Consider the following 18,010-nt stretch of genomic DNA (forward strand, 5'->3'; position numbering starts at 1 on the left):
GAGTCGCAAGAGTATCTTTTTGCAACCCCAAAAATCACGATTTCAGTTTTCAAAAAATTGAAATATCAATATAATAATTAATTAATTAATTTCTTATCAAAATATGGAAGTCAAAAGTATCTATTTTTACTTTGAATTTATATAATTGTTTAGTTCATATATTTAGTATGCATTAAGTTTGAAGTACTTAGCCTTAAAATATGATATCTATTTATATTATTATTATTAAACAAATTAAATATATTTCAGTGTATATAATATATATTTTTTTATTATTTCGGTACTAATTGTTGCACTAATTATTTCTGCAAAAAAAAACTAATAAATTTTTTAAATATGTTCCTATACCAATATTTAATCAGAAATAGTATCTATTACATACAAAAATAAACAGTATATTATATTAAAAAATTTAAAAAGCAGTTGTCATTTAAAATATAAATTATATAAATTAAAAGAATTTTTGTATCTTATGTATTCATATATTGTTAAAGAAAATTATACAAATTTTATAGATGGTAAGTAATTTATATAGGTACTCTATTTATAGAGTTCTTATATTTATAATATATACCTACCAATATTCAATTGATATGGTGTTTAAAGTTAAAATAGCTTTGTTGAAATCATGTACTTATAATGTTAAATTTAAATAATTAAAATAAAACTGTATGGAGGGCATGGGGGCAAAACTTCCTACCACAAGTATATTCAACTTAGAAACTGATTACAACCCTAACAATTTAGCCAAATTTATACCACTGTGTAAAACAAATAAATAAATATCTAAATAAATAAATATCTACGGTGAAAATAAAAATAACTAGGTAGGAAACGATCCATCATTTGTTATTTGAAATAAATAGAAGAATATTTTTTCCTTTCTTCCATACAATTACGCCGCTGGTATGTTCATACAAAACATTAGCTTAATAATTATTATGGATTAGGCTAGGTGTAATATATTTAATGACGATGTGAACCAATGTAATAAACGTATCTCAGTTATTATATATATTGAACATTAGCCATGTTGACCATTTGACATAATATTATAATGTTTATTAAGAACAATGGCATCTCAGAGGTGTAGGTTAAAAATCATCATTTAAAATATTACCTATAATAGTAATCTTTGTATAAAAACAATTACCGGCTTTGATGGTATTATTGGTAACCACTAAGGCAATATACCACTATAATTGCCACAGTCAATTGTGATGGACGGAAAACTGGCATATACTTATCATAATAATACCTATAGTGGATTATGACTTATAAGTATTCTAAACTTATATATAGTGCCCATGTTTTTACGCAGCAGCTCACAACACGACTACCTATGATAGATTATTGTAATTTTATTAATTTTGTGTAAATCTTTTTTTCATATATTTATATAAATATTATATTTTTAATTCATATACATATCATATTTACGTACCTTTATAAGTCTATAGGTACTTTTTTACATTATATATGTATCTACAATAATTTACTTTGACAAATTACCGAGTATTATATTTTTATTATAATATTTTAAGTTAACACTATAACTATTTTCAGAGTATGTATATCAAAATTTTTTGAGACATCTAGTTATTTTATAGTAAGTGTAAAATATTTATTTAATTTGTCTAAACCATTCAAAAGAATATAAATACTTACTTTATATTATATTAATTGTATGCACACAAGAAAAATCTGAAAAAAAACAATATCTGGCGTGTTTGATAATTTTTTCTTTATAGTATCCTAGCAATATTAATTATTGATTTCCAATTATTAGTCACTGAAGTTAAATTACAATTCGTTTATTAATCGCAAATATTTTGTTCTTGTTTATTATACAAATATTTTTCCTGAATTAGAAAATAATAAATAGCAATTTAATTCATCTAACTAATTCAGTTAAAGTCGTTTCAGTTTATACAATGGCTTCAAATGGAAAGTATCTTAATATAAGTAAGTATTATTTATAACTTTATGAAATATTATCAATAATATTCTATAATGATTAGCAGATTTAATCATTTATACTTCCAAGCTAATAAAATCAATTTAATTATTTATTTAACCTTATAATACATATAAATATTGCATATACTTTTATATAGGTAAGTTAAGATATAATTCATAAATATAAAACAAAATTTAAACTTTTAGTTTGAATCTTTTTAATTTAACGTTAAATAAACTTATTTTTAAAGTTAATACCAAAATTGTAACTATTTATATATTATATACCTTTACATATTATAGTTGTTGTATTCCTAAAAGTAATTTTATTCTAAAAAATGTCATTGTTAGGTTATTAAAATAAAAATTTAATTTACTATAAACCTTTATACCATACATCCTTTTATAATAAGTTATACTTGTAGGACGGTGATAACTCCTAATTTTTAATACTAGTAAATTTCCCAGGGTCAACACTATGTTTACTTGAAGGAAATACGTAAATTTTCGCGAGTAGTTTTAAATATACTGAGATAACAGTAATGGAGTTGGGAAATGGGAATGATTGAGTTTTATTTTTAAAATAGCTTTTATAGATCCAAATGAAGTTGAGAATGTATATGTATCCAGATAAGCTTCAATAATGCCTCTAAGCATAAGCGTGCGCAAGATTTTGTTGCACCAATTTCAATAACGCATACATTTTTAACCGGCTCCACAAAATCAGCCCATTTATTTCTATTATTATGGATATAAGAAATAAAATAAATAAAAAATAATAATATTTATACAATATAAATTAATATAATATATCACTATATACTTTTATCATAATATTGAACAAGGAGTTATAAAACTTACATAAAATAAAAACAAATAAATAATATTATCATTTCTTTCTTTGAATAACTATTTTATTCATTTAAATATAGATATTATATATATTAATATTATTATAATATACTATTTAGACACCATTGCTAGTTGTTACTAAGTTCAATAATAGATAATTTAAAATGCGTATTATATACACTATCGTCGATAATAAATACTACATAGGTAAAGTAAATTGCATAATATGCTTAGATACCTACTTATAGGTGTATAATCATAATATTTACAATCGTCGAAAAACAATATAAAAAATAAACAATAAATAGTGCATTGACGTGGATTATGGTTGGGGACATGGTTATAGATACTAGTATAGTAGTATTTAATACCCGGGGTCAGGAAGTATATACTATACACACTAATTATAATGATTATAGTTATAATTATTACATACACAACTACAAGCAAAGAATGAAAAATTGACTAAACACAACTCCTTAAATATTAAGGGTAAATTGGGTCCATGATAATTTGAGTACATTTTGAAAGCGGTAAATTGAGTCTCGGTTATAAAAAGGTAGTAGGCAAGTTAAATCACTTAAATCCCGGCAAAATCTCATACTATTAGTATGATAACCCGATTTAAATTTATTAAATCTTTTTCATTTAAGTTTTTACCAAGAACATGATATAAAAACCACATATATTTTAATTTATACCATATATTATATAATATTTATACCAGAATTATAAAATTTAACGTACTAAATTTTTTTCTTGGACTCAACTTACCTATTACCTTTTTTCCGAGACCCAATTTACTGAGATAAGATCATTTGGAACTCAATTTACCAATCTCGTTAAAATAACACGTTTGAATAGGCATAAGGTTATTGAATATTTTTATTTAAAATTTAAATTTTTTAAGTTATTTATGTTATCTAAGTTTTCAAATAAATATCAATTAGCCCACTAAATTTTCGGATGTAGCGAAAGCAGCACTCGCTACATTCGTGTGTACGCTTATGCCTCTAAATTAGATTAGGGTTGTGAGGAGAAATTGGAAACTTTTGTTTTGTATTTAGTTCAAATGTATATTGATGAAATTTCCATTATATTCTTTAATAATATGGTCTTCAGCATCATCAAAACAACTAATTCTTGTGAATCGTTTCATTCGCATTTCAATTTATATATTTTTTTAATACTCATCCATCTCGACCACCTTTGTTTATATTTATTAATGTTCTAAAGATTTTCAAATCGAAGTGTGTATTACAGTTACGATGAATAAAATAAAGTGAGTAAAAATTCTTATACCAAAAGAAAAAAAAAAAAAAGAAAAAAAATATAGACTTTAATGACCAAGCAATAGATACCTTAAGTTTAAGTTTTTTAAAGTCTGTATGTTCGTGTTAAAATTATAATATACAAACGAAGTTATTATAGACTCAGGAAAGTTTACTTTTATCCTTCAAGTAGTACCAAAGTAGACCTTTAAAGTTTACCACAGGGAAAGTTTATAATTCATTATAATCAGGAGAGTTACAATCACCCTATACGCGTACCTATATAATATATATATATCGTAATCTTAAATATAAAGGTGGTGCATTATACCTATTTCCTTATTTATTTTTTAGGCATTCAACCTCAAAAAATTCCACGGACTTCTAAACCTTTATTTGAAGTATGTATTATGCTATAGATTTTATTCTTTTATATACACACACATAATATATATATATATATATATATATATATATATTTATTTAAATAAAGTACAACGTTGCACGTGATATACCAAAGTTTTAATTTCAGAAAAAAGTTTTATGGGCGTCTTTGGTCTTAATGATTATTGTTTTAATACATTTAATATATAATGGTCTGTATATTACAGTTGCCTAAAGAAAATTTGAGTGAAACTGAACTCAATGCAAAATCTACTTCCGATAGAACCAAACGCCGTATTGCCCACAAGCCGCGGTTTCCTCTACCGAATATCACTAAGCCATTACCGCCAGTGCGAGGTATTGTTGCTCAGCCGAAATCAAAAATAAAGAATATGTATAAGAAGGAAGTATGTATATATAATTTTATAAATGATGTATCAATGTAAGACACACAATTTATTATATATATTTTATCTCAATATGTTTGTACACAATATTTTAGTACATATTTATTATTATTGATTATTATTATTTATTTATTATATTATTGACCCGATTAAGAATATTATTATTTCATTGTACATACCTATATAAGTTATATATATATTATACATTTTATAACATTATTATGTCATTTAACCAAACAGAACAATATTGTACATTGTACTTGAAACAATTGATTTTTTTTTTGAACAATAACATTAAAAAAAATACATTTATTACTCAGTTCAAAATCTAATATTAAGTTTCTAATATTTCTATAGTATGATGTTATAAACGTATTTCGTTTGTAATTAAATAACCAGGTTTTTCGCGTTTACCGATAAGTTTGTTGTATTACTTGTATTACTAAATAGTTTTATGTTTACTTTAATCCTCATTTCTTAGTATAAGATTAAACATATTAAATATTTTACTCTCTAAAACTAGCCTAAAAGTAATTTTTAAAATTTACCAGGTTAGGTAAATCTATTTTCAAATGATTTCACGTCAATACTTTTAAATTATAAGAAAATATAATAAAGCTATTATTTTGTTGCTAGCCAAACTATACGACATTGAGACACTGTCTCGTTTCACGATGCTCATATATAATATATAATATTATTATTGTTACTGATTTATTCTTATAAGACGTATAATATGGTCTGCTCTGACTTTAGTCTATTATTACATTTTTACATGTTTACCTGTAATAATGCAATACCTAACTAATAAATATCTAGTAACATTAACATAACTATAATAATTAATATTTGTTTAATTTGTAGGTAGGTATATAGATATAATAAAAACCATTAGTTACATATCTATAGTTTTGGATAAAAATAAAGCGTTCATTTTTCATTTTTAGAGTTTTTCACGTATACAGCCCTGCAAAGTAAGACAAATTAATGAAACATTTGGTTTGGATTCAAGGGCCACACATTGCAATTTGATAAGTACTGGTAAATAAGTATAAGTAACAATAATAATAATAATACATATTTAATTAAACATGAGATATCAATTATAAAAGAATAATGGGAAAAATCTTAAGTCATTCTATTGTGTAATAGATAGGTATACAGCTTTCAAGTATAGGTAGTAGGTAGGTACCAGTGTCGGATTACCCATTTGGCGGAGAAGGCGCTCGCTTAGGGGTCTCACTCCTTTAAGGTGCCCATGAAAATGAAAAATCCTATTTTATTTTATTTTATTTTATTTTATAAAAACTGTATTTTATTTACGAATTTAGGGACAAAAATCAATATGAAATATAAATATTAAGTTGTAGGTATTAAATTATGCAGTTTTAAAAGTAAAATTATTTCGTGGATTTTGTCGATGTGGTAAATACTAAATAGGTACCTAAGTAGTAAGTACTTGATAATATTGATCAATGATCATATTATATTATCTGGCGACGACGATAACGGTGATAAAAATAATTACATACCTAATCGTCATGCGTTACTATCTAGTATCTAATCGGTCAAGTGACCGATTTCCTAGTAATTATTATTTGTATAAATAAAAATAATAGACTTTAATAGTACTGGGTAACAAACTTTTTCGAAGTTGAAGTTGTTAAAAATTGTCATCGATTTTCAATAACCAAGAGCGTTTAAATTCACTTGCCATTATGACTACAGAAAATGACATTTTACAAAGACCAAATTTCAAAGATATTCTCAAAGAATTTACTACGAAAAAATTAAGAAAAGTTAATATTTTAAAATCAAATGTTTTTATAAGTAACAATTTATTTTAAGTTTTTTTTTTTTATAGTTTATTAAAAATCATTTAAAAAAATATATAAAAATAATATAATAATTAATTTTACTTGTAAATGAAAAAATTTAATAAATTTAATTTAATTTATTTATATTAATTGGTTTTTATTAAAGCCGTTTATAAGTATTGGGTTGTAAAGTTAAAAATATTTGTAAAAAATAACTTTGTAGGGGCCTAAAATTTTAATTGCTTAGAGGCTTACAGTTGTTTAATCTGACACTGGTAGGTCCTACCTTGTTATTAAATATGTTCACTAAGACACTCACAAATATTAGATGACTTTAAGCACTAAACTGATTTTAGAGAAAAGAGACCCATAAGTTAGTTCCTCATAATAATCCTAATTAACCATATCATCTCAGTTATATTTGAATATTATATATCTCTATTAATAAGTTAAAGTTATCAATTATTACATTTAAAAAACAAAAAAAAAATATATAAATAATAATAATATTTTTTAATAAATATAGGTTATAATTGTACTTTAAATATAATTACAACGTACCTAACATCACTTGTTTTCATCAAATTTATTTAAGAGTTTAAAAAACTGGTTTCAAGTAATATTCTGGATTTTCTATATTTTAGATTGAGAGCAGAGTGATGAATGTATTGATTTTACAACGATGTATTTTTTTTTTTTTTGGCCTTTGTACATGATAATTAAGTAGTTGATAAAATGCTTTAATTTTTAATTTTGAAAGATAGTTTTGGACAACAAATTAGATATACTTTAGAAAAATAAAATTAAAAACTTCCAGTACTTAATAATTGGAGGAAAAAAGTTTAAGAATTATAGGCTAAAACAATTTTTGACTAAATTGATTTCTTTATTTTATTATACCCTAAAATTTTCATCAAGTATTATTTTATTATTTTTTCTACATTGTATAGTTTTCAAAATATTTTGACCTTTATTGAACCATTAATAGACAATTAAAATTTTTAAAATTTTTTATAATGTCGACAAAATATTTATGAATAAAAATGCTTGAACATTGAATAAAAGGTTTGTAATAAATGGTTTTTTTCCCAATTAGAAAATGTCAAATATTTAGTTACAATTTTTTTTTTTTTGTATGATTTAAATTTATTAACATTTTAAAAGTAATTATGCTCCAATTAATATAGGTATCTATATAAGTATATGTTGGTACCTAAATAAGAATTTGAAATAATACATTTTGACACAAATTTGTTATTTGTATAATTTTTAAGTATTTTAAAAATCTTTTATATATGTTCTAGGATTCAACAACAGGATTAAAGATAACAAGAGAAAATCGGAAGATTTAGATTATGGCGTAGTTATAAAAAAAAAGCAAAAAAAAATTAATGACAAGTCTAAGAATAAAGGTGTAAAACAAGAAAAAAAATCACGTTAAGGTCAGGTTTATAGTTATATAACAATTTGTTCCAAAAATTCACTTTTAATTTCCCTACCTGTAAAAACAATTTTAAATTAGCACATTTATTAGATCCCTAAAGTGAAGTAATGTGAAGTTCTAAATTGATTTATTATGCAACTACTTGCAGAATATTGGAGTGAATATAACACTCAACTTCACTTTGTTATTTTTTAGATTTGGGTGGATGTTTTAAAAAAAAATTTGAATTATGTAAATATAGGTAAAACAAAATATTGTATTTTGTGGTTTTTAAAATATTTATGCAATTGTCAGTAAACAATATTTTAGAACAAATATTATCTAAAATAAAATTTATATTTTTTAGGTTTAGCTTAATGTGGACACAAAAAGAAATTAGTTGTTATATCAAAAACCATTAACCAGGCATTAATCACATCAAGACAATATTATTCCATTGTTTGTTTATATAAAAAAGATGTAAATTGTTAATTAAATTATTTATATGTTATATTTTTCTACATATTATTCTATTTTGTCATGTATTTATTCAATATAAAAATTTATTTAATTACCAGTGAGACTAAATTTAATTGTCAGTACTAAATATTATATTATATTAAAATAAATTTAAACATTTGTTTGAGGAGTTTTTGAATAGGAAATTACAGTGGCAAAAATAAAATTATACTTTAGTCTCTTTTTAATTCATTTTTATTGAGATAGTGTAAAAAAAAAAAATTATCAAGATTTTCATAGAAGAAATTTAAGAGTACAGATATACATCAATGCAAAATCAAATGATCAAGAGAACAAGACACATGTACTATATTACTAAATTATTTCATTGATAGATATCAGATTCAGGCCTTGATACAAGCCTGTAAAAACTCCCATGTACACATCAAATTTTTATTTTTTGAAAATCTTGTAACCTTCAATGTGAGATCAAAATACTTCAGTGATTAAATAAGTATAACATTTTTTAACTAGATAATAAATAACAATAAAACCATTAATTTAATATACCTAAATTTTCAAAAAACAATTGTTTTTAATTATTTTTTTAACATAAACCTTTCTGAAACTAAGTAATTAATATGAGATTTATTTTTCATAATGTTTGCTTTACAGTAATCCATCATATCTAATTCATCTTTCACTTCAGTGGTAAGTTTTTCTAATAACATAACCATTGGCTTAATTTTTTCTTCAGCTATTCTGTTATAATAATATTCAATAGTTAATAAAAATATAATTAATTTTAAAATTTACTATTTACCGCTGCTGTATATCAAGCTTTTCATTAGTTTTTTCAGTAAAATTCTTCCAGTAGTTCAATTCTCGATTCATTTGATCAATATTTTCTTGCATATTGTTGATAAGTTTACTCAATGGATTTGCAGATTTTGTTATGTCTTGAATGAATCGCCTGATTGTATCCATTTCTTTAGTTAACATCTCTTGATCTTTAGCACTTTTTCCTTCCCATTCCTAAAAATAAAAAAGTTAAGATCAATTTTTTGTTTTTTGTTTTTATGTACAAAAACCAATATAATTTAAACATTTTAACATACTATTTTTGAAGAGTCTGTCTTCTTTTTAATATTAAATTCTATTTGCGTTTGAAGAATTTGTGATACAAGATGACCTTGTCCATCTTCCTAAGTTATAAAATAAATTCAAGTATTCTTAGAAAATTAATTTACGATGACTATATAAATAGTTATGTTACCTGGGTGTAAGAATCATAAGTTGACTTATTGTCGTTTAGTACTTCAATTGTAACAATATTGTCATCAATGTCATTTATTCTGTCATTGTTTTTTGAAAAAAAATTGTCTGAATGTTTTGGAATTCTAAAACGTAACAAATGTAATTTAATAAAACAAAATATATTTAACTAATTTAAATGTTGTTATTTACTCTGCATAAGTATTTGATTGAGGACGACGATTTGGAGCTGGTGGTCTTGAACTTTTGGGTCTTAATGATTTACTAATATCATGCGTTTCACTTAATTTCCGAAGTGGATTCTCTTCAAGGTTAGTTTTTTCTATTGATTCAGAATCTTTTTTTTCTAGTTTAGATTTTAATGTTGATTGTAATTTATTTTCATTAAGTTCCCTAAAATATACATTAATATTTTAACAACTTTATAAATATAATGTAAATGTTTCTAAATTACTCAGTTTTTACAGAGCTATCCACAATACTCTTTACTTCTTCATCAACTGGTTTTACAGTAGATTCTCCATCAGATTTGGTTGTTATATCCATTTCTATATCGGGTTCATCGATTTTAACCATCGATGATTCCATACTGTCAGATTTTTGTATTTTTTTTTGGGAATCATGATTAATATTTTCTTTTAATTTCTTTTCTAATGATTTGGTTTTTTCTAACAATTTTGTCTTATTTTGATAACTAGTTTTTGTAGAGTCTAGTTTTTTAGTTTTTGTATTAGTTGAATTTTGTTCCTTAACTTCTTTATTCTAGATATAAAAGTATGTTAAAGTAAGTAATAATAGTTATTATAGTCATAATTATAAGCACAACTAGAAGAAAAGAACTAACAAGAAGATATTACCACTAAATGTTAAAGATTCTAGTTTCTGTATTTTTCACTGGTCAGTGATTAATAACCCAATATTTATAATAGCAGAATACCCAAAAATATATTATGTTTAACTGCACTTATAATTAATAAAAAAAATATATTTTACTTTTGTTTCAATTCCAAAAACAATTGCCATAAGCAACTCTAAAGTCTTTGTTGTTTCCAGTCCTGCAACAATTTTTGAGGGTCTTGCTGATATTGTTTTATTTGTTGTTGATTCTAAAAGTAAAGTATTGTTATTTAAATAAAATATTGTAATTAAAGAAGAAAGATATTGTATAAATATTAATTATTAATTCAATGTTAACATTTAAAATAAAAATAGAGTACTACCATTTTTTTAAACTCTTATTATTTTTTAACCTGGAGATATGTCCAGAACTCAGAAACATTTTTAAATTATAAAATAGTTTTTGATAATAATTATTATAAAATACGCAAATTTGATGAAATAAAATAAAATTAAAATTTTATTTTAATAACTTACGAATGGCAGTTATAAGTTTTTCTAAAAATTTGATCTTAGTTTCCTTTGTAGTAACATTTGTAGATATAATTTCTTCATCAGTAAAAACACCTGTTAAATAACCAGTTCTCTGGATCACCTAAAAAGTTAAAATAATTTATTAAGATTTTTTTAATACTTTAAATTTAATAATAATGAATATTACTTATTAAACTATTATATTATAAAACAACATACTATGTATTGTATATATAGTATTCATTTCCTTAACACTAAAAATTAATAATGAAAACAATAAGCATAAAATACAATTTGAAGCTTAAAAAATATATTTATAAAAAGAGAAGAACTGTTACTATTAAAATAAAAAGTGGTTGATAAATTTTATAAATTATGAATAATTTATAAATTAAATTTATGAAAAAATGCTAATTAGAATTTAGAAACTATTGATATTAAATAATTCATAACTAATAGGAAGCAAAAAAAATATTTTTTATAACAGACATTTGTTAAATTTAGTAGGTACATCAATGTTGTTAGTTATGCGTATTTTAATAATTAATACTTACATTTGTTATAATATCATGAAGAAATTTGAATGGCGGTTTATTTAGTAGTTTTTCAGTTAACTGTGGCTTACTTATATATTTAGATAGAGATAATTGTACTTGTTTAACAAGTTCTCTGTTCATAGGATCAGTCATATCTAATAAATACTAATATGTGTTTTTCTAAATAGCAGACCGCTCAATTTAAATACAAATATAAGAATTCAATATTAAAAACTTAAAAATAAAATCCTATAATTATTGTAATTGAAAACTTTTTAATACAATAAACTTAATTAATAAACATTAATTTGTATTAGCAGTTTATACTTTATAGATTTTATTATTATTATATTGATAAAATAATATCATATTTGAACATCTGATAAGGATATTTTAGTACACAGTTTTATTGATTAAACTGTTATGATTTATGAGTTATGACAAGGAGTGTGATAAAAGCATAAAAGTATAACCAAATTTATCAAAGTGGAGTAGGTTCTGGATATGAGATATGTTGTAGATATTTTATAAATTTATTAGTAAATAATAAATATTAAATCCACATTAATAGCTTATGAAATTCATATAATATTATAAATTATAATTATAAATAAAGATGTATAAAACGTGAATATTAAATAATAAGATACAGTAATTGTGTACTATTAAAATTGGTGCTAAGATTTAAAAATGATAAATAATTCTTAAAAAATGAATGACACTTTTATTGTCTTTCTTTTTTAAATTGCTTTAAAATTTCACTGAACATATCTCTAACTGATCTATGAGTTGAAACCAATGACTTCTTTCTGTCAATCTGACTTTTGTCTTGGTTATTCGTTTTACGAATAAATATTTGTACAGCTTTTTTTGATGTGACAATAGAATTTTTCATTTTTTTATTACATTCATCTTTAGTATTGTTTATTATTACAGTCTTGAAATGATTTATATTTTTAAAATCATTATTATTTTTTTTCTTTCTCTTACGTTTCTTCCTAGATTTTTTAGGCATTTCAGTTTGATCATTATTACTTTCTTGTTCTTTATTTAAATTATATTCATGTACACCAACTATCTTCTTATTTTGTTGGTTGATATTTTCAAAATTATTTATAATATTATTTTGGACTTTATAAGTTAATTCTTTAGATTGTTTATCAATTATTAATGGTTTATTTCTTTCTAGATTATCCATTAAATGATGTCTCTTTAATGCTTTGGAAAAATCCATTAATGAACATGGTTTATAATCCATATTAGATGGAATATAATCGTCAGTTAAATTTAATCGGTATTTAAAATATTCTTCATTGGTAATCAAGTTGCGATTAAGAGCATATGTTAAATGGTTAAGTCGTAGATGAATTGCATGAAGATCAATAATACCTTGATTATATATATTTTTCCAGTAATCAAAGCTTTTGCCCACAATACTATAAATGTAACAGAAAATTATACAAACATAATATTATACAAATATTTAATATATGTATAAAAAATATACCTATTAATGCAGGTATATATTATAGGTACATTATATAGATATATTATACATAATATGTATATTACCTTTCGCTATGACATAATTTGTTCATAGTGCTAATATTATAGTTGGTATACAATTATTACAGTTGGTTATAAATTTACAAGTAAAAAAAAATTTTAGCAATTTAAAACAGATTGCAGATAAATAATAGCTATTATATGTTGTAAATGAAAAAATATCGGTATTTAATATTTACATTTTTAAAATTAAAATCTTAATTCTTTAAAGAGACTGTAAATTGTAATAACGATTCAATAGTTTGTAACTATTTATTGTATTTAAAATATTATAATGGCGATGAGAACATTGAAATTGAAAACATAAGAAATGTGATAAGATCTGATTATAAAGATAATATAGTTTCTAAAACGGTCTTTATCATTTGATAACCCTTCTTTTTTTCTCTATTCTCTTTTTTTTAACAAAATTGGATTTTCCGCGTTATCTGTAGTGGTCATTTTTCGCTTGGAACTATTAGGTGTGACGATTTTTTAAATATTTTTTGCGGTATCGAGCTTGCTGCCATTTTCCACTTGTTTTTCGTAATTATTGCTTATTACTTTCACCATTTTGTGTGTTAGACTTATCGTGTTGAAACAAAAGGTGTTTGTGTGAACTATTCCGTTGTAATGGATTTGTTTTCGGCCGAAGTTAACGCTATTGTGCTTAATTGTCTTTGACTCAGTGCTTCAGATTGAAATCACTACCTACTCACTTGTTGTCATGAAGCTTTATTTTATGGGACAATTTTAAATTTCATCTTAAGGTATTACAAGAGATTCATTAAATATAAATTTGTTATGTTATTATTAGATTTAATGTTAACTGAATATCTATTTTACTGGTTGAATTATATAAAATAATACTTGTTGTGTGTAGCATGATACTTTTCTGACTGAATAATAATATTCTTATAAATAATTTTTAATTTATGTAGCTTGTTTAAAAATGATGATATTATTTTATCATGGAGTTTTATCATTTAACTTTAAATATTAATGAAATCAATACTTTTATTATTGATTTTTTTTTGCATTTAATTTATTTAGTGTATTATTGAAAAATTAAATTATACAATTTTTTTCTAATTTTTTTTTTAGTTGTTTTTATACAGGCACAGCAACTTTAATTCATAGACTCAATTGTTATTCTTCTAATACTTGCTTAAAGTTTATTATCTAACCAATTTTAGTAGGTAATTATTGACTTCCAAAGTTTTCATTTAATGTTGTTGTATTTATAATAATTTTAAAATTAAGAAACTATTTCCTTGAAAATAATACTTGTGTTAATAATATAGTATATATTGAACTTAATAATTTATGTTATAATCATAAAAATGTTTTAGAAGTATAAAGATAATGTTGTTTTTCAATGTTATATTTAATTTCTATTCAAAGAATGATTTTAAAGTATATGTTTACTGCCTGATGGCCACTGTATCTGCACAGTATTAGAATATAAAAGTATTTTTGCGAGTACTAATGGTACGGCCATTGTTATGATATATATATGCCATATGATAGCAGGCTGATATAATTTAATTTATTTATAAATGAGAATATTTAATTTAGTGGTGTTGAACTATATTGAGTAATTTTTTATGATAGTGTAGTGGAGAATTTTTGTTATACTTGATATATTAGTTGTCTTTAACAGATTTTGTTATATCTATACACTTAAAAATTGTTCAAGTATAATTATATGATAAATAAAAATATATGGAATTCATTTATGGATTGAAAATATAAATAGAAGGTGGTGATTCTCTTGGAAAAACAGCCATATGTGATGCGTTAATTACAACATTTTATTTAGTAGCTATATTATATTATGTATTGAAATTAAGTTGGCTATTGATTTATATTTTTTATAAATTATACATTTAAAGTATACCTAAAAGTTTATGTCTTTATACATGAACTTATTATAAATTATGAAATATCTTAATTGAATAAAATATTAATATTATTTTAGAATGTTATTTAATATAAATTCAAATCAATAAATTCAAAAACAACTAGTTTCAATGCTTAAATGTCGTCATTCGTTTTTAATTTGTAGCCAGCACTACACATTTCCTGCTTAACAAATACAATGACCTGTTAAATTAGGTTACATAATAGTCAAAACATATCTGTTGTTTTGTTACCATGTTAATATTATTATTTTAGCATTAGTTGTTTGACTAAGTCTATTAAGAACATTGTATATTTTTTGAAAATTGTATCTTATCAATGTGTCTATTAAATACAACACTGTATTATTTATGAAAAACAAAATTTGTAATTCTCAATAATTTAGTATCTAGATGCTTAATACTAAATCCTTATGTTTAAACTATAACTACAGGTGTTAAATGTTTCATACTTTATTGCATATTGATATACATTTAGAGTAAAATATTTATATTTAGTCCTTATGATCTAAAAATATTTATAATAATCAAAATTTTATGCAATCATCTAAATAACAACTGGACATAAATAAATTCAACTTAATTACCATAGCAGTAACTTTTAAGTTATGTTGTAAATTTTTGTCTTTTTTAGTAATCTATCAATTTCTGCTATAAAGTTTTTACTACTAACTTCACTGGTTGTGATCTGTACTCATACTTAAATATATTATTTAATTTTTTTATAATTTTTTTTCAGTGTTACTTTTTTATATATTAATAATACCTAAGTATCTAAATACCTAAAGTACCTAATAATATTTGAAATAAAAAAAAATAAAAAATGTACTTAGTTGGTATTATTAATTATAATTGTAGATTGTAATTAATTAGATTATTTTGACTTTGATTTGTATTGAGATTATTAATACATTTTTATGGCCAGTTTTTTTTTCTAAAAAATTGATAGTACAAGGTAAAATAAAATAATATACCATTTTTTTAAATTTTAATTGTTTTAAGAGAATATCATACGCTTAGATTGTGTTGTATTAACGCATATTATACCAACATTTAAGTTCAACACTTCTAATATTATATTGTTAGTTTGAATATTTGAGTGTAAATTATATTATTGTGTTCTTTTGTTGGATTTGTATTTATATTTTTAAGCAAGTCATGAGTACCTATGTATAATATTAGTATTTATAAATGTTCATAACTTGATTAAAAATTAAAATATTGTAAAACACTTATGAGACAATACAAAAATATTTCATTCTTTAAATTTGATGTTGAATAAATTCATTTGGATATTTAATCTAACAACAAAATTTGATCTGCTGAATTCAAATTTGGTATGTTGTCTATTTCTAATCAAATAAAAAACACGCAGGCATGACATCTCAGATGTTTTTGAAACAAAGCTAATTTGCTTATAAACATACAACTGAACACACGTATTAAATTGCTTAAGATTAAGAAGAAAATAGGTTTTTATTTTTTTAATCCATCCATTATTTATGTAAATTATTTACTAATTAAACTGATATTTACTGTGATATCACATTTTATTTTTATAAAATTCAGTAAACAATTAGGTACGTTTGTAAAAATTATAACTAATTTGTTAACCCAATTTTTTTTTAATTCGCTCAAAAATTGGATATTAAATTTAATTATCTTTATAAATTTATATATTTCATAACAACATTAAGTAAAATATTTATCTTTCAATAATAATTTTTTTTATATAACTATATTATTTTCAAGCATTAACTAATTTTTTTTTAAAAGAATTTTAAAATATTAATCCCAATAAAGTTATTTAATTTGTTTTATTGAAAGAAGAAAAATATTATTATTCAACATTAATTGAGGCATAATATGAGTTATTATTTAATTATTAATCAGTACCACTTATGTTTATAAATACTTATAAGCTTGATTAGTGTATTCATAATGTTTAAAAATAACAAGTAATAGTTTAAATTGTTATTATCTATTCATTTATTATATTAATTTAATTTGTATATCCGGCATATTATTATTTTAAATATAAATGTTTCCAATATTCTATGAATATTTACCAACATTTTTTTAATAAATTGTTTTGTTTCAAGTTTATCTTAACACAATAAAATATCTTTTGAAAATTAAAGATAACATTTTTGGTTGAATATATAATTATAGGTGTTAATTAGGTATTTAAAATTAGATTTACAGTTTTATATCATAAAATATGTTTTTTTAATAAGTACTTAGAATACTATAAGAGTATGTATTTGCATTAATATACAAGAGTAAATATACCAAATGAAAATTGCATTAAAAAAATATTGTTAGGTTTATTGCAATGGTAGTAAGATTTAGAAGATAGTTAAATTATAAATATAACTAAGAGCTTTTTAAGAAATATTTTTAGTAATAACATTAATTAAAAATAAATTAATGAAATAATATAATAAAATATATGCAGAGGTGGATTTATCTTTTTTAAGGCTATAGGCATCAAAAATTTGCCGCCCCTCTAATAGGTGAACAACTGAATAAGTTACCATAACCGTATACCATATACAATATAGGAAAATATAAAATATGAAATAAATACACACATTATTAATTATTTTTCATAAATATAAAGCAATTTTTTTTCTTTTTTTTTTTTTATAAGTTTGATGTTTTTTAATAAAACACTACAATATTTGCCGCCCTAGGCAGCTGCCTACAGTGCCTAATGGGAAATCCGCCTCTGAATATATGTAAAAAAAATGTTTCTTAGACTTTGTCAATATATGTTTATTCATTTA

At 22.5% G+C, this 18,010-nt stretch overlaps 4 protein-coding genes across 4 annotated transcripts in view; 2 read left to right on the top strand and 2 right to left on the bottom strand.

The window, feature by feature from the left end:
• The first annotated feature begins 680 nt into the window (after positions 1-680).
• LOC112591695 lies at positions 681-8,328 on the top strand. Its single transcript, XM_025335592.1, has 6 exons — positions 681-765; positions 1,912-1,965; positions 4,437-4,483; positions 4,694-4,873; positions 5,821-5,914; positions 7,995-8,328. The coding sequence occupies exons 1-6, from the start codon at positions 681-683 to the stop codon at positions 8,129-8,131; spliced, it is 597 nt and encodes a 198-aa protein (XP_025191377.1). The 3' UTR covers positions 8,132-8,328.
• An 831-nt stretch (positions 8,329-9,159) lies between these two features.
• Positions 9,160-12,019, bottom strand: LOC112591711 (TRAF3-interacting protein 1). Its single transcript, XM_025335617.1, has 9 exons — positions 11,773-12,019; positions 11,222-11,339; positions 10,841-10,953; positions 10,302-10,609; positions 10,040-10,240; positions 9,849-9,972; positions 9,691-9,777; positions 9,396-9,607; positions 9,160-9,334 (listed from the first exon to the last, which is right to left on the bottom strand). Exons 1-9 carry the CDS (start codon positions 11,905-11,907, stop codon positions 9,172-9,174), a joined length of 1,461 nt encoding a protein of 486 aa, XP_025191402.1. The 5' UTR covers positions 11,908-12,019; the 3' UTR covers positions 9,160-9,171.
• A 367-nt stretch (positions 12,020-12,386) lies between these two features.
• On the bottom strand, positions 12,387-13,528 carry LOC112591725 (putative uncharacterized protein DDB_G0282499). The gene is made up of 2 exons (XM_025335634.1): positions 13,327-13,528; positions 12,387-13,190 (listed from the first exon to the last, which is right to left on the bottom strand). Exons 1-2 carry the CDS (start codon positions 13,350-13,352, stop codon positions 12,479-12,481), a joined length of 738 nt encoding a protein of 245 aa, XP_025191419.1. The 5' UTR covers positions 13,353-13,528; the 3' UTR covers positions 12,387-12,478.
• Positions 13,529-13,734: 206 nt separating this feature from the next.
• The window catches only part of LOC112591706 (segmentation protein cap'n'collar-like), a 93,909-nt gene continuing 89,633 nt past the window's right edge, over positions 13,735-18,010 (top strand). Inside the window, exon 1 of the mRNA XM_025335610.1 lies at positions 13,735-14,069. The gene's annotated coding sequence lies outside the window, so the exon portion shown is untranslated. The remainder of the gene's footprint in view (positions 14,070-18,010) is intronic.

This window comes from Melanaphis sacchari, unplaced genomic scaffold (genome assembly GCF_002803265.2).
Source record: "Melanaphis sacchari strain LSU unplaced genomic scaffold, SCAv2.0 Contig141_pilon_pilon, whole genome shotgun sequence".
Lineage (NCBI taxonomy): Eukaryota > Metazoa > Arthropoda > Insecta > Hemiptera > Aphididae > Melanaphis > Melanaphis sacchari.